At 39.8% G+C, this 20,764-nt stretch overlaps 1 protein-coding gene across 29 annotated transcripts in view; it reads right to left on the bottom strand.

Annotated features, from left to right (window-relative positions):
• LOC132220444 (myomegalin-like) overlaps positions 1-20,764 on the bottom strand; it is a 154,572-nt gene that overhangs the window by 41,067 nt on the left and 92,741 nt on the right. For 14 of the 29 annotated variants that reach the window (XR_009449785.1, XR_009449786.1, XR_009449784.1 and 11 more), the window contains 16 exons: positions 17,843-17,971; positions 17,034-17,153; positions 16,709-16,801; positions 16,378-16,587; positions 15,290-15,448; positions 14,367-14,480; positions 14,039-14,176; positions 13,145-13,324; positions 12,518-12,712; positions 11,773-11,940; positions 11,564-11,645; positions 10,811-10,908; positions 8,381-8,497; positions 7,941-8,078; positions 6,806-6,918; positions 5,478-5,605 (listed from right to left, as the gene is read on the bottom strand). Coding sequence is in view for 26 of the 29 variants with exons in the window: in XM_059673531.1 (XP_059529514.1) it covers positions 5,478-5,605; positions 6,806-6,918; positions 7,941-8,078; positions 8,381-8,497; positions 10,811-10,908; positions 11,564-11,645; positions 11,773-11,940; positions 12,518-12,712; positions 13,145-13,324; positions 14,039-14,176; positions 14,367-14,480; positions 15,290-15,448; positions 16,378-16,587; positions 16,709-16,801; positions 17,034-17,153; positions 17,843-17,971 (2,182 nt within the window). In the remaining 3 variants the exon portion in view is untranslated. The remainder of the gene's footprint in view (positions 1-5,477; positions 5,606-6,805; positions 6,919-7,940; positions 8,079-8,380; positions 8,498-10,810; positions 10,909-11,563; positions 11,646-11,772; positions 11,941-12,517; positions 12,713-13,144; positions 13,325-14,038; positions 14,177-14,366; positions 14,481-15,289; positions 15,449-16,377; positions 16,588-16,708; positions 16,802-17,033; positions 17,154-17,842; positions 17,972-20,764) is intronic. The other 15 variants (XM_059673524.1, XM_059673532.1, XM_059673540.1 and 12 more) reach the window with 3 other exon arrangements.

Here is a 20,764-nt window from a genome sequence, read left to right as displayed (position 1 = left end):
TGCAGGCTCAAGCTTTATGATGCACTATGAGAGAATCAAAGGAAACCGCTCGCCTAACGAACGCGACAATTTCACCTGCGTCCACTCCTGTCTGGACCATAAGAAAACTTTAAGAGTTCATACAGTCCTCCATAAACTTCTGCTGAGAAATAAAGTTCTTTAACTGGACAGATTCTGATCTTGGAACAGAAGTAGGTAGAAAACTGTTGTCTTTGGTCAAGCCCCTTCAGGGTGTATCTTTGTCTTTAAATTGCAACCTCTCTTAAGTCGCTACCAGCTTGTCCTTGATTCAGAAAGCAACTGTTCTCAGTGCTTAAGCTTCTACAGTGTCAAGGAATTCTTCCTGCTCATGGTCTCTCGCTTTCCACGCAAAGGACACGGGAAGCAGGACTTTCCAGGAACCTTTATGGGGACAGTACCACCCACCATAAGAACTGGCTCCTCACATCTCCATCCCTCTTCCTACTTCTCTCCTTCAGTGAGGAGAGCAAGAAAGGGTTTTTAAGGTACAGCAGTCCATTTCCATTTCTGCAGGAAATACAAGGCTGTCCCTTAGGCTCACTTCTTTGAAAGCAGAAAAATTCAGGTTCCTTCCTCTTCCTCCCTTTAAGTTAAATAAACACAAAGGCATTCATTCACTCACACCAGAGCCTTACTCTGACTTGGGATTTTAGTATAATGGTCAACAGACTGATTCTCCTATAAGGAAAAAAAAAAAAAAATAGGAGCTTTCTCTTTTTTTTCTTCTCTTAAACCTTTTAAAAATGAAACTAATAATTACTGTTTGGCCTTGGATACTTTTATTGATCAGTAACAACTTTTTTGTGTGTCTCAACTCAAGTGGCTGAAATTCTAATACTTATATGTAAAAAGAAAAGTACACTCTCCATGTCAGCACAAATGTTAACACAGGTTAGCACAGCACAGGGCCATGAAGAAATGCTCTTCCTGAGGAAAATACACGGACTGGGAAATAGACCTGGAAATAATCTAATGCCAAGTTACTGGGTCATTTAACATGTCACTTCCTCCTTCATTTAAATAGTCTGAAGCAGTTTCATTTTCTCAAAAGCCTTAGGAGCAAACTTTTAAGCGATGAAAATAAAGCTGTTTTTATTATCAAACTGTCACTACTTTGTGGAAACAAATTCATGATTTGTAAAACATACCTGTATACACACGTGCAGCTTGAGAGAGGATGGCATTTTAGAGCAAGGACTTTGATCATGGCAAACGAAGCGGTGCGCACGCATGTTACTCACGGAAAGCAAACTTCATGCATATGCAGACATTTATGAGTTCCTTAAGGGAACCAGGAAGCTGATTTGGTTCATGACCCTAACACCCCTACTCTTCACATTATTTTACATCAAACATGTTCTGATGTTGCTGAACTTTCCATTTTATCCTTCCAGCTTTTGCAAGAGGAAAACAATATGATAGAGATGTTTATTTCTCGAATTTGACTTGAAACAACGGGAAAAAAAGGGAAAGTAATGCAAAAAGAATGAGTAATTCACTTGGTACGTTTAATTATTATTTGAAATCTGGTACAGTTATTATTGTCAGCTCTACAGTTTGTTTCCCTTCCACTTCCCATCCTTTGTCGGAAGCTAATTGCGGTGCCAGTGTTTGACTTGGGAAACGCATCCTGGCTCTTGTGATTATATAGCAAGAGGCTGAGGACTTACCTTCTGTCAACACTCAGACTACTTAACAGCAACATGCTTGCCATGTAATCATAATAAAAACGGTTTAACAAAGTCATCGATCCAAATGTCTAGCGAGAGGGTAGCGTAAATCATATTCCAAAAGGTGTAAAGACTAAAAAACTGTCGCCCCATAGAAATCATTCCAATGAATGGTCCCATTGGCTCACTCCTTGCTTTTTGTTATTGGCTGCCTCATGAGCCCCATATTCCTAGCTCTTCTTTCTATAGTACAAATGGTTCTATACCACCAAAGGGAGAAGAAAATCTCTCTGAACTTTAACCCCAAGAGAAACGAGAGAACATACTCTGCAGGCTTCATCTCTCAGGATATTAGTATCTGAAAAAGAAAGCTGATTTCACTTATTCTACCATCAGTACAATTTCTACAAGACAGGATGGAAAATGGACTGTGTGCGGAGGGCCAATATTTATTCCTAACTTCATAGGAAGTGTCACATTTCCCTGCAGGGCACTGGCTGCTGACCTGTATAATTACTACTGAGGCCCGAGTTGAAGAGGCAACTTGAATTTTTCAGGGCTGTCAAATGTGAAGATTCTGTGACTTTTTCATATAAAAAGACCAGAAACCAGAAAACAATGGCTTTATCCTAACAACAGGAACTAGAGTTTTCTGACACTAGCTCAAGGAAAGCCAAGGAATAAAGCATTGTACTCTCTAAGGCTTACAGCCCAAAGGGAAGTGACTTTAGGTACACCAGTCAGACTTTATTCCTCGAGGAAAGGAGCAATTTGGGTATAATCTGATCTGCTCCCCCTTCACCCAGAGAACCCTAGGTCCAACTGGGAGACAAAGAAAAACGAAACCAATTTCGTGAACTGCATTGAAGCTATAAAGCAAACTTCTCAGGACCAGACACTGAGTTCGGAGCACAAATAAGCATAATAGTGATAGGTCTTTATAAAGATTTGTCACAGAGATCACGTATGCATAAACTGTGCAAGTGAAATATACTAAAGAACCCTCTAAGAAAATGTCTTGTGGCTAGAAACTAATATCCTATTCAGGTCAAGATTTTCTTGCTTTAATAGAGCTCTCACTATATATAACAGCACTGACAAATATTTTAAAAATATGAATAAGGAAGTAGAGGTACCCAAAATATTGCTGCTGCCCACAATCAAAGGAAGAAAAATGCGGTGGGGGTAAGGGTAAAAGTACACCTTATCAAACTAAAAGGCAGACAATATTAGAATAACCCAAAAATGTCTTTTCAAAAGCTGGAACTTGGCTAAACAGCTATGATCTGAGGGAGAATTTAATTCATTCATTTTCTTTCAAGATTTTTTTATTCAGGCATAAAGTTCCATAAGCAGAACACACAATGCTTTATCTAAAATTATGGTGATGTTGAAAAATGCCTGACACAGGAAGCACAATCCAATAAGAGAAAGGGTCTGTGCTTCTCAAGAGAGAATGGATACTATTATATCATGTTAACTCTAGTTGATATGGTCGATCACAGCATCATCTATATGTACGCTATAGGACAAAATTCATCAGAACTGTGTCCCCTAATAAGATGTCAAATTATCACACAACAGTGGTCGACCAGAGAGCTCTCTCCAGGCAGCCCTGTTTGCAAGCCTCATTCCAGCTACCAGAAAATCAGTACTGATTTCAGTCACATCAGTGGTATCAAAATTAAACTTTTAATTTATCCTCTGCCACTAAAGCACTGAATTTTCTAAAATGTTTTCCAAAGACAGTATCAAAAGGCAAGTAACAAGTTAGTCTGTCCTTTTGGAATCTAAATCGGGACCAGAAATTCACTTACATTTTTCCTCTCTAATCTATTCTGATAATTTTTCAATAGGAAGTTGAGTTTCTCATTATTCATCTAACTTGAATTCCTCTAACACTTAGCAACAGTTCAAGACCCCAAGGGAAGTTCCTACTCTTGTTCAAGGTTGACAGAAGCAGCAGTGGTAATTAACGTAAGTTCTTGTAAACATTGTGACTCATTAGAACCCAAGTCACCCAAGGTTGAATCTTAGGAGACTCTATTAGAAAGCTTCCTTGGTCTATTCGTAAAATTAAGAGATAACATTTCCTAAATGTTTTGGTTGGCTGACATTTTCACTGCTTGAATACCCACCTCCTTACATCCAGAAAGTCACAATAAGCTCTGTGCAGGAAGGGCCTCTTAAGATTAAAAGAGTAAGAAAGTGGATTGGATGGTTCTGCTTATACTTCCTATCCCCTTCCTTAAATGACTCCTTTCCCCACCAAAGCCACTAAACCTGGAAAGCACTTCCATGAAGAGGAAGGCTTATTAAGGCTATCAGTCTTTGCAAAATACTTTATAGAAAGTGCTAGGCTGTTCTTTTGGATGGAATTTAGAATGTCAGGCAAGCCATGTCAACACAAGAGTGTGAAAGGAATAACTGTCCTGGAAAACAATGGAGGGCAAACAGGACACTCACTGCACTCCACCTTGTTTACAAAGAGCAGTCACATTTACGGTGCTAGAAAGCCTCAATCCCTGCTCATCAGGTTTAAAAACCAAAATCTTAGCTTCTAATCTAAGCAACTGCCATCCAGCAAAATAGGTATCTCATTTGAACCCACAGAGCTCCAAGTTATCCTGGTTACTTTTTACACCGTCAACAGCGATGAACCAGTACTACCTCCAGTGGCCCTATCCTTATATCTATCCTGTCGCTGTAAGAAAGCACCGAGACAATGACTGAAACCTATAAACACAGATCTGTGACATTTATTTCTAAACTATTCAAACACCTCAAAGCCTGAAGCCTATTACTTATTTTAATATGGAGAAATGGAGAAGCACTAAAAAGTGAAAAATATAGGACTCCATCAGGGCCACTACCACCTGAAAATAGACAAGCAATACACTCCTCTGGCCATAATGACTTATTTGGTGAAATACTAAGTTTAATGGGGGACGTTCATTTCAAATTATCTTCTTACATAGAGGATTTTGACTCTAGAAGACCTGGGAGCTTTCGTCAAGTCATGATCTGACTAAATAACATACCCTTGGTTTAAAGAAAAAGAATTTAATGGAATTTAATCTCCTAACCTAATTTCATAGTCATTATAAAATCAATTCTGAACCAATATCGGAGGTAAAGGTTTACTATCAACGCTCTATCCTTTGCCTCTGCTCTTTCACGTGGCCCTCCCAATGCTATATATAGTCTACCATGACAAGACTTGGTTTTGGTTACCTTCCAATAAGGATTATATCACTTATGCAAAGTCATTTTTATAGACTTTAAATCTCTCTCTCTCATCTTGAAACTTTAAATTACTCTCCCTCAAAGAGCAGGAGTTGACTGAATGGCAAAAATAATACACACGCATGCATTATGACATGATATGGAACATATGAAATGGATTGTGAGAGTGGGGGAAGAATAAACTTTATTGGCCCACAGAAGGGATGAAGGAATCAGGAGGAGGCGCTGGGGAAAAGAATGGATACGGGTGGGAAAACTAAAATGGAATGATTTAAAATGTGCAAATACACTTTGTAACCTCCACCATTCAACGTAGAGATGGAGATGTACTGTGAAGTTCAGGTAGACTAAAGTGAGTTTCACTTTGTAGCTGATGCTACTTGTACCAGTTTTATCATTAGTAAGTCACCATTGAATTCTGCAGGTCAGACCAGGCTCTCTCTGGTTAGTACAAACAAGGCTTTCCATCCTGGTTGCAGTGACCCGCCAGTGCTCAGAAGGCATGCTTGTGACGAACTCGCACACTTTCCAGTTCCCCACCTCCATTGGCGGCCAGGGTCTCCAGCCTGCTTAAGCGCTCCAGGCTTCTTCCAAGAATTTCTTCGAGCCGACTGCGCAACACCTGGGCCCCTTCCAGTTCCACCTGCAGAGTCTGGTCTCTGTCAGAGCTGATTAAACATGCCACACGGAAGGAAAATGGATTAGCCATCAACTGTAATGAGTCCACCTGTGCTTGCAAAGAGCCATCAATGCCATGAGACCTTCTAAAGCAAGCATGTCAAACTCACGGCCCGCGGGCCGCATGCCTCATTTATTTGGCTGTGTTAGCCTTTGAGTTTGGCATGCTTGTCTAAAGTAACTCTTCTCCAGGACACAGTGAATGAATGTAGTCTTTGTTGTGGCATTTGTGACCACTGTGGTAGATTAGCAAGACCTGCTCCTTTCTTTAAAGTTTGTCCCTTATCCTAGGCTCTGGGCCAATCTCACAGGACATTATAGCTCCCGAGATTTATCTCACACCCCTATAGCACATAAGAGAAATTTCATTATTTGACTAAGAGTGTTAGTTTCTGGAAAAAAAAAAAAAAGGAAAAACTAAACATAAACTGAAGCACTATTGAGCCAAGTAAAATACTTGTTCTCTTGTTTGTTAACCAGACTTGACAGTGCTCTGAAAAGGAACCCAGTTCACAGACACTAAGGATCCAGACATTCTTTAAAAAGTAACACAATCAAGGGGTCCTATTCTACCTTTCCTCTTCCTTCATTTGCTTGAAGTAGAAAAAAAAAATTAAATCCAAAAATAATAGAAACTGAATAGTAAAAGAATAGTAAAAGAATAAAAATTGGGCAAGAGAAAAGGGGGCTAGGAGGGAAGACAAAATGTACAAAAAGGGGAAGAATATAAAATGGACTAGAAAGATATAATATACATGACCCCAAATCAAGAGGGACAAGAATAAAGACTGGTCACGATGGCTATTGGTGATCCTGGGGTGATATTGCCATCGCAGTAAATATGTTTTCTTCAATGATACTCAACAGTATCAGTTCCCATTACAGCCTTAGTCTTAGAGTGGAACAGTCTTTAGTAGGACATGGAGCAGAGAAAGGAAAGGACTATACATGGAGTGCTTACTAGAGGCAAGGCATTATTTTAGAAACCTGCTAGGTCTTCTCATTTGAAATTTGCAACAGCTATATGACTGACTTAAGATTGGACACTTCTGTTCAAAGCAATCCACACAACAAATGACAAACTGGGCAGTCCCAGTAGCCGTCTCTGCTCTCTTTTCTCCCATCTTCGCTATCGTACGCATCTGCACTTAATGAGAGTAAACGGGAACACAGTGCAGTCACTCTCTTACCTGTCGGGATGGGCGTGGAACTTCACCAGACTGCTATAGAGCTGTCGCTCTGCTTGTAAGGCCTCATTGAGCCGACTCCGTTCATCTACCAGTCCTTCTAGCATCAGCAGCAGCTGAGGAAACAGTAGAAGAAATGTGCAAATGGAGAAATGAGACATGAAGCCAGTTAATCCTGAGAAAGACTAAAAGAATGCATTAGCATGTACCTTGACTAAAAGGAAGCTCACTATATTATTACTTACTTATGCTTTCCATGGTATTTTAGTTTTCAAATCAATGCCACATGAACTACCATTTTTTCTTCTTTAAAACCCTATAAGGCAGTGTTTAAACATGGAAGCAAGTAGAAGATAGAGGGGAGCCAGAGCCTAGGAAAGAGGCTGAGAGAAAGGAGGGGAAGAGAAAGAGAGGAAGGGCAAGAGGGAAACATGTAATGGGACTTCCTAGTATTCTTCATTCATCCAATAAATACTTATTGAGTCCCTTTTATGTGCCAGGTTCTGCTCTAGGAATAAGCTTACTATCTTGTCAGGGGGAAGACATTCATCAATCATGTTTGTCACTGTGAGCTCTGATAAGTGCAATAAAGATGACGAGCTATGACAGTGCATGACCAGAGAGATCTGTTTAAGGGGACTGGTAGAGTTAAAAGCCAGACTGGAGTGACATGAGTGGTTAGTGAGAGGGATGAGAGGGGAGACCAGGAGCACAGGCAAATAGGTCTTCTGAGAAGTTTATCATTGAAAAAAGGTTAGACATGGGACAGAAGCTACAAAAGAACTTGGGGAAGAGGCAGAAGTTTTTCTTCTTTTCTTAAAAAAACCCCACAAAAACTTAAAAATTTAATCACTTTTAAAAGATGGTTACATGCAGGCAGATGGATTCAGCCGAGAGAGGTGACTTAGGGGTCAGGGACAACTGACGGTGTGTGACGAAAGAACTGTTTCTCCCTCCACAATTACAAGTGTAAGGAAGGGGCCTCAGCTGGTGGCTGACACTGACCAAGGCAGGACACTCCAGAGCACAGATTCTCCATGAAATTCTATCCCCGGGCCCCTTCACAGCCAACTGAGATGGACAGGTTTTCCACTGTTTACTTCACAGTGAAAATAAGGTTTGTATTCCAATAACTTACTTGTTGTCTTCGGTTTCCTGAAGCTTCCTGACCCTGTGATTCTACCAAAGCAACTTTTTCCCGAAGAAGCAAGACTTCTTGAGTCAGGCGGTCCATAGCTGGTATGTCCTCAGGATCAACCAGTTGCATCTGCAGGTCCTAGAAGTAAACAAATGGGAACAGGAATAAAAATACTATTCAGCAAAGGAAAAAAATGCTCCTAAGACAGTCTGCTACACTTTCAAGTGGGATACGGATAAGCCATAGGAAGGTAATGATGTATTCTGAACGGAGTCACAGCAACTCTGATTCAAGTCCAAGAGAACACAGCATTATCACGAGACGCTAGCAGTGTGTCCGAGAAATAAGCACTGGCCAACGGACCAATGCATCTGAACGTGTGTAGGTGCCTATTCTGAGTTGTAGCTATTTCCAATGGTCTTTAAAAAGCTTTGAGAGACCTTTATGAGGTCTTCTTTAATCTGTATGTTCCTGGTCAGGGACTCCACATCAGCCGCCTGCACCTGCAGCTCTTCCTCTTGCACAGCCATCATGGACTGTAGAGCGGAAAGTTCCATCTGTGCAGAGAAGAAATCCTCAGGTAAATTATAAGCAACAAAAAATTTTATTTGTGCATTTTCTAATTCTTTCAAAGCTTATAGTATCACTGTGTGGGCTCATGATGACTTATAACGATACCAAGTTATCGGATGGCTCTGGGATCCTGTGGCGTGTTAGGAGAAAATGTTCCTCCTCACATTTCTTTGCATGAAGCAGCCCTGGCAGTGTAAATCCTGACCTCTCTCCACCCCTTTCCTCACGCAGCCCCGGGCAGGCAGAGGGACTATCGTAATGGCACATGGGGGAATAATAAGCCCGGCATGCTTGGCTAGGTTCTGCCTTTCCTAACCTTCGGAGAGAATTGCCTGCAGGAAGCCTGTTTTTGCCAGGGCTTCTCCAAGGGCAGGCCCCTCCCTACCATGCAAACTGGGGAATCTACCCAGGCCCAGTGTTGCCTGTGACTGGGGAGGTAAGTCTACCTAATTCTGGGGACTGGCTAGCAGGCCCATTGGCTCTTGCATTAAGTTCTCTACCTAAGCCTTTATCAGTAACACAGTTGATAAGGTACCACATCATCTGCCATTACTTTGTTTTATTTCTTAGTTTGTTCAGGTCTGCGTTATGGAAAAAAGGGGTGCTATGTATTAGGCCCTCTTCAGAGATCTCTATCATTAAATATTGAGATAATTTACTCCATTAAAAAAAATGAAAACATGAGGAAGAAACAGTATTGCAGCATGATAAAGATCTGCAGTCAGACACACATGGGTTTCAAATCATGTCTTAATATCCCTGACAAGACATTTAAACTGAGTTTCAGTTTCCTCAATGGTAAAATGGGAATAATACCTACTTTTCAAGGCTATCTGAAAATAAAAAATATGTATCTAAAGTGCCTGGCACATACTAGGCAATCAATAAAGGATGATCACTATTACCACCACTACAATTATCTCAAGATAGTAGGGGAGTACTTAAAAATTGAGAAAAATCTTCATGGCTTTTGGAAAATAACAGATATTAGAGGGAAGTTGATAATGAATATAAGACATTGAACTGAGAAGTTGGTAGTTAAGGATACATAAAGGTAAGTAATATAGCTAAATATCATTCACTCCAAATATCCATTTACTCATTATAATTTTATAATCCTGAAAAGAGGACCAGACCAAAGAGTAATATTGCTCTGAATTGAACATATATGAGAAAAACAGGAACTGCATATGGAAACTAAAGAACTGACATGAATAATCAGATAATGGTTGGGGTAGAGCCCCCCCGCCCCTCCCCCAGAAAAGGGGGAGGATAACTGGGGGATTTTTAAAACTGTTATTTTTTAAATGCCATACAACTTCATATCCTCAAACTTTATTCATATAATGTGGGTCTGTTTGTAAGGAGATAAATGGTGTAAAAAGAGAAGCTAAGAGGTATAATAAGATACTTTGATCACAACTATGAACACAGGCTTTACATTACAGATCTAAGACAAAGAAGTGGGACAAAACTGAGGAACTACACAGCTTAGCCAGCTGAACTGGACTTAGGAACCCATGACCCGAACCGACCTTCTAAAACAGATGCCCTGGTAAATAAAGGCTCTTAGTTGTAGTCTGGAACACTATTCCGTGACCCCAATATTCCCTCTGCGTCATAGCTGGACATACAACTAGCTGCACAGGGAGGCAGAGGGGGAGAGAGTCTGTAAGGCCGAGAGGCCTCTTCTAAAAGGACTGATGAAAACTCTATTGCTAGAAATAGAGCATAAACATGGGGGAAAAACATTTCCAGGAAATGACTACTTAAAAAGCATTTCAAGTCACAAAAGACCTGAGCTTAAATCTTAGCTTTAGTATTTAATTATATGACTACTCCCTACCTCTGTGCTTTAAAAAATCTTCTTCATCTATAAGTAGGGCCAATACCACTTACTTTGTATAGTGCTAATTTAAGTAGCCAATACAGTGCACTGCATTTAGCAATTACTCAACATTAGTGATCATTCTCAACTTTCTCTTGTTCCATGTTTCCAAAACTAATTTTATGGATCTAATGTCATAAATCTAAGCAGCAATTATATAGCATGTCATTTATTCCCAATTACTTTATTCCAGTTAGCAATGGGCAGAGAAAACTATTATTTTAGCACTTAAAATGTTTTAACAGTCCCCATTTATAAAAACCAGAGCATCTTGGAGAGGTAATGTGTATATAAAGTGATTTATATTTTTCTCCAGATATTACAGTTGGAGAAGTGTACTTTCTTAAATATAAATTATTTTGAAAGAAAAACCAGGAATTTAGAAATTAGGCTTGACTACAAAACTCACCCGACTTTCTCTTTCTTTTTTAGCCATGAGTTCAAGTTCCTCTTTGGCATTACTCAGTTCTTTTTCCAGCCCTGCAACTGTGTCCAAGTCTCCTAAAACTGAAAAATAAAAAAAACAGTGCCAGTTTCTATCACTATTAACATAGCATGATCTCTGCTGCCTCCTTTCTCAGAAATTTACTCTGAAGACACACCCCAACAATAAAAAACAACATATATGCACAGGTTGTTCTTTGCAACATTATTTGTAAAAGCAAAACACTGCAAGCAACCTACATGCTTATAAAATAAGATTAAGTAAGCCATAGTATAACCACACCAAGGTTAAATTTCCTGTGTGATAATTATATTGTAGTTATGGAGGCAACTGCCTGCCCTTCCCAACACTGAAATGTCACCTTACAGCAAGTGTCCTCAGCCTTCTTAAAAGATACCCAGAAGGTATCAGCCCCATCGTTCTGCTGTGCAGGTTTGGAAACACTACCTCCTGCATTGCTGAATCCCTGCAAAGCTATGTGAAAAGGAGGATGCAATTTCCCTGGCCAAACTGCATACCCAGCACAATCACCTCAATTCAACATAAGGAAAGGGCAGTTCTTCCTAGAATAGATATGTCTTCATCCTTTCAGGGGAACGCAAATTTAATTTTTCCATTAAGGTAGGAAGGGAAAGAGAGTCTTGGCCAAACCTATTAAAAGAGAATTATGGGAAGGAAAAGCAGAGATTCCTTAATGAAATGAAATTTGATGCTTACCTAATGGGGACTTGGGTATGGTGGTATCCCCTTTGGTAGTCAATGAAGTTCTATCATCTCTGGAGGGTATGTGCACTGAACCCTGAAAATTGGAGGAGTTGGGGGATTTAGGAAGATGCAGGAACCATGATCACAATGACAAGGACTTGGATTCTTCTCACACATGTCAGATAATTATCAAACATATCTACACAAGTCTTCAGTCTTACCTGATCAGGCTGCTCTCCGAGGCGGGGGCTGATGGAGGTCCCTCCAGTCAGCTGGCTGGAGATGAATGCTTGGGACACCATGAAGTCTTTCCCTCCTAAATATTGGCGAAGGGCCTGCAATTCTGAATTTCTTTCCATTAGGGCTTGCACCATCTTCTCGGCAGCAGCCTAGAATGGAAATCACACATGACGTCAGAAAGGTTCTCTAATAAAACAAAACTTGTGTTCTGATGTTATATGTTAAAAGCCAACCATTTATGAAGCCAGTTTTGGGACCCTAGAAAATAGTTTCCTTGCTTTCAGTTTACAGGGAAAAACAGGCAATGAGTGGAAAATCTCTCATAGGTAGAATATTAGAAAAAACTGAATATAACAGATATATTAAAGATAAAATAATCTGAAATTGGTTCTGCTAGAACTCATCAGACCAAGGTGTCAAGATTCTGGTTTGGTCCTAGCTGGTTTGGCTCAGTGGACAGAGCATTGGCCTGCATCAGCCTGCGGTTTGAAGGGTCCCAGGTACGATTCCAGTCAAGGGCACATGCCCCGGTTGTGGGCTCAATCCCCAGTACAGGGCATGCAGGAGGCAGCCGATCAATGATTCCCTCATCATTGATGTTTCTCTCTCCCTCTCCCCTCCTCTCTGAAATCAGTAAAAAATATATATTTTTAAAAAAGATTCTCGTTTGAACTGGGATAACAGGTGTCTTCCTTTACTCTGGGTAAAGTGTGTGTTAGTCCTTACCTGGCTCTGCCGCTCCCTGGTGCTCATAGACTGAAGCAGGCCCTGAATCTCCATTTCGTGTTCCACTGCTAGTTTGTTTCGGTCACTTAGAAGGTCCTGCAGCATCCTTTCCTTGCGCTGCAGACGCTGGCACAGTTCCTCAGCGATCTCACTCTGCCCTGGTCCGAGTTTGCAGAGCAAGGTTGCACTAACATCCTGAGACAGAGGAAACAGTGTAAGTTTTGGAGGAAAGAATTCCCTCTACTACATAGCAGAGGGCTTTTAAGAATCTATCATATAAGAAAGAGCTGTGAGATTCTGAAGAACAAGTATCAGTGTTTCATTTGTTTTTGTTTCCCCAGACCCAGCGCAGGCCTGGCACATAGAAGCCTATAAATACATGCACAGTGAATGAACACTGACAATACAGAAGAATACTTATGGCAACTGACATACTGTTTTGAAACAACAAACTCTGTGAATTTATAGGAGTAGGGACAACAGTCCCAGTGAAAGCCAATGACTCGCCCAGGCACAGAACGGAATTAAAGACTTGGGTCACTGGCCTCCCAGGCCTCAAGAGTCCTAATCCAAGACTGAGGTTATGCAACTGATAAACTGACTACCAGTAAGTTAACAAGGTCTTGCCTCCACTTCTTTGTTCCTGTCATGCAGAGATGTCTGTAACTGCTGAATGATACTTTCTTGTTCCTTCTGCCAATGGCTAAATTTGGTTTCCATTTCTTCTTTCAGCCATTGGAGGTTTTGACAGGTAGCAGATAACTGCTCCACTTCCAGGCCTTTGGCCCTCAGGAGGCTCTCCATGCTCTACGGTCACAAAGAAAGCAACCGTAAGTCCAAGGACCACTCCACACACCTCAGGTTACACACGAAACCCGATCTACCTTTAAGTTATCTTCATGTTATCAACTATTTTACAAAAGGAGGAAACTTAGTATTTAATCTAAAAATGCCATACTAATTTATTTTTTGTTTTTAGAAACTCTCATCTAGCTTGTAGAGACATAAACGTAACATACATGATAAATGATGTATTTTGGAGGAAGTAGGCTATACTATACAAGCAGTGGAGAACTTCTTTAAGAAGTGGCAGTTGGTTAGATATATAAGCTCTAAAATAAATATCAAAAATGCTCCACAGTAAATATTATTAAAATAAACAAATGATCTGATTGTGGCCATACACAGACATGTCTATAACATTAACGGGAAAACCACAATGTAGTAGTTGCACCCTGGCAATGCTTATGTAAAAGTGTACAGATATTGACAAGGATTAGAAATTAATTAGAACCATGTATAAAAATCCATATTCACTGCCTCCCCCTACAAAGTTCATGAAAGTGCTAAAACGTCTCACTTCCTAATCCCTGATGATGAAACTAATGACTATTATTTTTGTTTGTTTTTATATTTTTTCTCATAAATTAATACACTGGTTTGCAGAAAATGATAGAAGGGCTGATGCTTCAGGAATGCAAGTAGGACAGGGATGCCAAGTCAGGACAGATTTGCTCTTACCTGCATGGTAGCTTCATTAGAGGAGAGGATACCGCGCAGCCTCTCTAAGTCAAGATCTCGCTCTCTCACAGCAAGACGAAGTTGCCGCAGCTCTTTTTCTTTTTCTTCTAGAGTGGAGAACTTTTCATCTATAGCCCGCTGCAAGGAAAGCAAGGAACCTAAAGCTCTGTAAGAGCCACTATCCTGATCACCCTTTCCAATAGGAATCCCAATATAAAGGAATGGAGATTCAACAGTGAAAAACAGCAAATCCAGTAGATACAGATTTCTATAGGACCTATGTGAACAGAATAATCCATAGCATCATGAGAAAAATTATGGGACATACCTCTAGCGCAGCATCTCTATCTTGTATTCGCTGCCGCAGTTTCTCAAGCAACATTTCATTTGCTTCAAAGGTTTTGTCCGAGTTATCTCGATATTGCAGGAGCTCCCTAAATTCCTAATGAACCAAAAAATATTTTCCTTTATTCATCTATCCAATACTAACTGAAATCCCATACTCTGCCAATCAATTTGTTAGTTATTCAGAATAAAAACCAAAATGTGATCACTTTCAAGGGGAACAGTTTAGCCGAGATAACAAATTTTTAACTATTCTGCATCACATACACACACGTGCATAGGGGAACATGGGATGCACTGTCTAACTCTGCCTGAAGGTGTCACTAGAGATCTCACAAAAGATTACATTTGCTGAGTCTTGAAAGGACTAGAAGAGGTGATGGAGGAGGTATTTCTTTCAGAGAAAGAAAAAAGTATGTACAATGTATGAATGCTAGGAAAAATCGTATGCACAATAAACTATAAGGGATTCAATGTGACTGGAGCTTAGAGTAGGTGGTAGAAGTGATCCACTGTCTTCTTTACTGTTCGATTTTCCCCCTAAAACTTTCGTTTTATCATCTGGGGAAATTTCTATTCAAATCTCTTCACTTACTAGGCTAAGAGCAGTGGCCATCTCTTCTCGTTGTCTTCCTAGAACCTAGCATACTTTCTGACTCACAGAGGTGCTTAATAACTACTTACGACTATGGCCTACGTCTTTCCGGTCTATATTTGCTTCCTGGACTTCCTGGTTAATATCCTGGTTCACAGATTGTACTTTATTTTGAATCCTCCTGATCCCCACCTCTCACTCTTCTACATGTGGCAGGTACTCAACGCAGGTGGACTGATATCTTAAGATTACATAAACAGGAACCTCAGCTCTCTGAGTCCAGTTTTCGATGAAATCACTGTGTGACTCACCTGAAGCAAATGTTCTTTGTGACTTAGACTATGGTTTAGATGCTGAATGTGTTGCTCCTGGGTTCGAATCTCATTGTATTTTTCAGCCTCCAGGGTACAAAGCTGTTGGCTCTTACTCTGTAATTCTCCTTGTAGCTGCTGTAAGGCTTTCCGCAATTCCTGAATTAAACAGATTCCCCTTATTTTATTTTTTGAAATGTTGTAAGAATTTATTTGAGCCAAACTGACAACACAAGCAAGTTCTTAAATGGTCCCCCATGTTCCCATTTGTTAAGAATCTAACATTTTCACAAGGTCATTAGACATGGAGGCCTTGAAGCTTTCTGGGCATGTAGAACAAAATAAAGTAGCAGAAAGTACCATTCTTAAAATTACTCAGAAATATTATACACAAATCAACTGGGATGTGGGAAACCGAGGGAACTGTGGGTGGGGGTAGAATGTAAATTTGGTAAAAATGATAGACCCCTATAACTACTAAGGAGGACTCTGTCCCACTGCAAACCTGGGTCCTTTGCTTTACAATAAGATCAAGGATAGGATATGTCAACCTTCCTTTTAAATCTTAAAAAAGAGTAGCATATGCTCTAAACTAACAAGATAAAGAAACCATTAAAAATTATGTCTTTTATTAAAAACAAACATATCTAATGGCATGTGCCATTCCTTTGACCTTGCTTGCGCTTCCACTTTTCTTTCTCGCTGACTTTTACCCATCCTTCAAAAATAACTTCATAGCCCTGGCCTGTGTGGCTCAGTTGGTTGGAGCATTGTCCATGCACCAAAAGGTGATGGGTTCGATTCCCAGTTGGGGGCGTGGGCAGGAGGAAATCGACCAATGTTTCTGTTTATGTGACCGTATCTCAAATTAAATTACAAGTAACTTACAAGGCAAGAGCCTGTAATCTTCACTATTGTATTTCCAGAGCACAGCCCAATATTCTGCATATAGTATGAGGACAGCAAATGTTGAACTGAATTACTCAAATAAAGTAAGTGACTAAAGGGTTCAACACAAACTGTCCTGATAGAAAGTTATTATCAGGGCAAAGTCGGTCTTTAGGGCCACAAAACGATTAATGATTTACCTGGTTATGCTTCCAAGAAGCCTCTTTCTGCTGTTCTCTCTCGTGGGCCGCAGCCTCGACAAATTGCACACATCGTTTGGCGTCTGCCAGCTGGCGTTCTTTCTGTCGTAGGGCCCTCTGGAGCTTCTGTATTTCAAGCTGGCTGCAGAATAGAGCACTCTGCAGGTCAAACAGAGCCACTTGTTGCTGAGCTGGAGTACCCTCTGAGCTCTGAAAAGAGTAAAAACCATGATCACAAGGAGGGCAAGCACCAAGCAGCTGAGGAGACCAACAACATAGGTCAGAGAATGGCGCATCCTCCTTGGAGTCTGCCTATGTGACCCCCACATACATGAAGCTGTCCAAGCTGGCTCTGGTGGAGCATTTCTCGAAGCTTTGCCATTGTGTCATTCTGACCTTCGATCACCTGGTATAACTCCTCCGTCTGAAAATGAGAGAGGGGGCACCATACACGTTAGTAACCGAAACATTAATTAACTCCATTATCTTGCCTGTACAGATTTTAGTAGCAGGAATATTCCAAAATACCAACTCAGGTTAAGCTACAATTTCTCTAGGGTAAGGTGTATTAATCTGACATCAAAAATATAGAATACTTGTCCACTTTAATGGGACACATCATTTCCTCACAGGTCCTTGATTGCCAAATATTTTACCTCACTTTCCCTGCTTTTCAGAGTTTCCTTGAGGCTTTGAATTGTACCATCTTGCTTCTGAGATGACTCCTGAGCAGACTTTAGTTCACAGCTCATTTCATTCAGTTTCTCTTGAAGAATCTGAATTCAGAAAAGTAAGAGAGTTTGTTAGGTCAATTATTTCTTTTAACCTCAAATGCATAAAATCCTCCCTCAAATCTAGGTTTAGAGAATTCCTTGGGAAATATTACCTTATTACTTTTCCCCAACTATAGTGACCATTCAAGTCCTAAGCCAATCAGTAAGAGGAAGTAGCAGGAAAGGTGAAATACTTCTTCCTACACTCAGTTGCTTCAATTCTCATGCACTGTGCTTTTTCTATGATGGCAGCCATCCTGGGCACTTGTCCATATGAGTCACTGTAGATCCCTTAAACCAAGACCAAGGAGCTTCTACTATCTAGCATCATACAGGACTACGCCAGGCCAGAAGCTCAGCATCCCAAATTGTGGGACTTTTCTTCTAAGCAGATGTTAAAATCCATTGGTTATGAAGGAGTGAGAAGTTAAGCTAAAATCAAAAGCACAGATCTCCTATCTCGGTACCTTATACATTTAAAGACTGCATTCACGTTTTAATCACATACGTAAAAGGCACCTGCAACCTGATCTGTGCAGAACAGGCTAACATCCTGATGCGAAATAAAGAAGAACTATACTTAAACACACACTATCCATCTCCCAGGTCCTACTCAGAGAAGTTAACAGACTCAGCTAGAGTCAGTCACATCCTCAGGAGACGGATCTCCAAGGGCCACCAGGTGATCATACCTTGTTGGTAGCCTCTGTTTGCTGGATTTTTTCCTGGAGTTCTGCCATGTGAGACTCAGGTACTGACTGTTGAGTTATAATGGTCTCATCTGAATTCAGCTTTTGTTGTTTGAACTCTTGGGTCATGGGCTAGGAAGAAGCAACAAGACAAGTTACTTGAGTTAAAAGTAGTCAATAACAAATTTTATTTTCAAAGGATTTTAGCATCTTTTGCTAGAGACTTAGAAAAACCGGTTGTTGCATGAAATATCAGTATGAATTCCTGAAGACAGTCCTGTTCCTTATTAAGAGTACTGATTCATTTCCATCCTTACTATACTTTCTAGCTCCCCTCTCAAATTCTCCCAGGCACTCACACTAATGCTAGCTATTCAGTTAAAGCAATTAATTCAGAGTTTAAAGAAAGGGGAGCATTCAAAATAGAAAAATGATGATCATATATTCACTTTATCCTGTTTTCAATTAGGAAATTCAAAAGGCACACACTGATCAAACTATGTCATCCCTAAGAGAGGAAAAGTTATATTCCAACTATCTTTCTTATAGCATGCTTGCTCACATTATTGGAGACATTGGCAGATCTTTAATATGGACTGTACATTAAATAACAGTATTTTATCGATACTAAAATTATATAACATATAATACTGTAGTTATATAAGAGATGTCCTTATCTTTAGGAAATAAATGCTGAAGTATTCAGTGTAAAAATGCATATTATCTGCAACTATTTCTCAAATGGTTCAGGAATGAAAAGAATAATGTGTCTCTATAGACAATGGGAGCAAAGTTAGCAAAATATTCGGCAACTGGTGAATCTGAGAGTTCTATGAACCTCCCTCATGAAATTATTTCAAAATAAAAAGTAAGCCCGGCTGGAGTGGCTCAATTGGTTGAGCTTCTTCCTGTGCACTGAAGGGTTGCCACTGCTGGTTTGATTCCCATTCAGGGAACATGCCTGGATCGAGGGTTCAGTCCCCATCCACATGTGCAGGAGGTAGAGGATCAATGTTTCTCTCTCACAATGATGTCTCTCTCTCTCTCTCTCTCTCTCTCTCTCTCTCTCTCTCTCTCTCTCAGCATGTCCTCAGGTGAGGATTTAAAAAATGATAATAAAAAGTAAAAATATTTTAAAATAAATTTAAAAATCCATAGTGGTCTGAGGAAACGGTGTCTTACAGAAAGAATAATTCACCAAAACAATTCAGGTAAAAAACAGACACATGTATTACTTATATATGGGATGATCAATCAGACTGAGATGAACTCATTGAACTATACTAATATTCATTATGAGCTAAGAGTACTTACTAAAATAAAGCTTTAGGAATTCACTGTGGCATTAAATTCCACTTCCTCCCTCCCTATTCCACCTCATTCCAATTAGAAAAATTATAAACCCATTAGAGGAAGAGAAAAAAAGCAACTGGTATTCATTTTTTCTTTCCTTCACACTTTCAACCTCTAATTACCGCCTTGCAGGCAGTGGAGTTACAGCTTATCTTAAGTCCCTTCCTGCCAGCAACTGGGAGCATAAAGTTTTCAGAAGAAAAATCTTTTCTATTCCTTCAGTGCTATTTATCAATTTTTCTGTTCACCATGCATTACTATCTCCTCTGCTCACTGAGCCTCATACTATCCAGCACATCTGTTAAATACCATAGTATATAAAGCACTGTGGAAGGGAGCTACATATAAAGGAACATGGAAACACAATAAATATCAGATAGGAACAAGCCTTATGCAGTAAAATAGAGAGCATGATAAAGCGATTAGGTTACCCTAAATTGGTTGGTCAGTGTGCAAAGATCTACAGAACAAGCTAGGCAGAGGGAACAGCCAATGCAAGAGACCGAGGGTGGATGTGAGCCTGGGAAAGAGAAAGGCCTAGGGGACTACGGTATCACTTTCCAATAGAAATGCAATGGACCATATACATGGTTTTAAATTTTCTAGTATCTTCATTGGCTAAAGTAAAAATAAATAGGTGAATGTAATTTTAATAAAATATCTTATTTAACCCATTATATCCAAAATACTATCATAAACAAGCATTCAATATAAAAACGATCAACAAGATACTTCACATTTTCTCATACTGTCTTTTGAAATTAAGGGGGATATTTTACACTCACAGCACATCTCAATTCGGATTAGCCACATTTCAAGTGTCAATAGACACGTAAGGCTAGTGGCTACCTTGCTGGATAGCACAGGGACAGAGCATAAGGGGCAAAGGAGACAGTAATACAGAATGAGATGGAAAGGAAGGCAGGGGTCAAATCATATAAAGCTTTTATACACGAGAGTTAATGAAACTGAATTTCATTCCGATTGAAATGAGAATGGACTGCAGTGTTTTTAACAGAAAAGTAATCCAATCATATTTAATTTTTCAAAAGGTCACTAAGCAGCTCTGTGATGAGTGGATTGTGGGGGAGCACCAATAGAAACAGGAGACGAGGTAGCAGGCTGTTGCAGTAATGTAGATGAAAGATAAGAGCAGCCTGGATTATAGTGGTAGTAATGGCAGGGGAGAGAAATGGGTAGGTATGTTTTGAAAGTACAGCAAACAGGACCAGATGGAAGAGAGAAAAAGAAAAAAGAAGCAAGAAAAACAACTCCTAGAAAAATTGAGATATCTGTTGTTGTGGTATAACAGGGAGCCTTGTCCTGAAGCAATGTGAATTATGTCATACATGGGAGATGTAACTATTTAATAGACATGTACAACAATTCTAAATGATAAATAACTATCATTTACTTAATGATAAAACTTTGTCTACAAAACCTGGCTTTTTATTTCCTCAAATAAAACAACTTTCCAATAATATCTATAATAAGATATGTTTCAAAATTTTAAAAAAATATTTTTACTGATTTCACAGAGGAAAAGAGGAGAGAAAGAAACATCAATGATTA

Source organism: Myotis daubentonii, chromosome 18 (genome assembly GCF_963259705.1).
Source record: "Myotis daubentonii chromosome 18, mMyoDau2.1, whole genome shotgun sequence".
Taxonomy (NCBI): domain Eukaryota; kingdom Metazoa; phylum Chordata; class Mammalia; order Chiroptera; family Vespertilionidae; genus Myotis; species Myotis daubentonii.
This window is presented reverse-complemented; position numbering and strand designations above follow the sequence as displayed.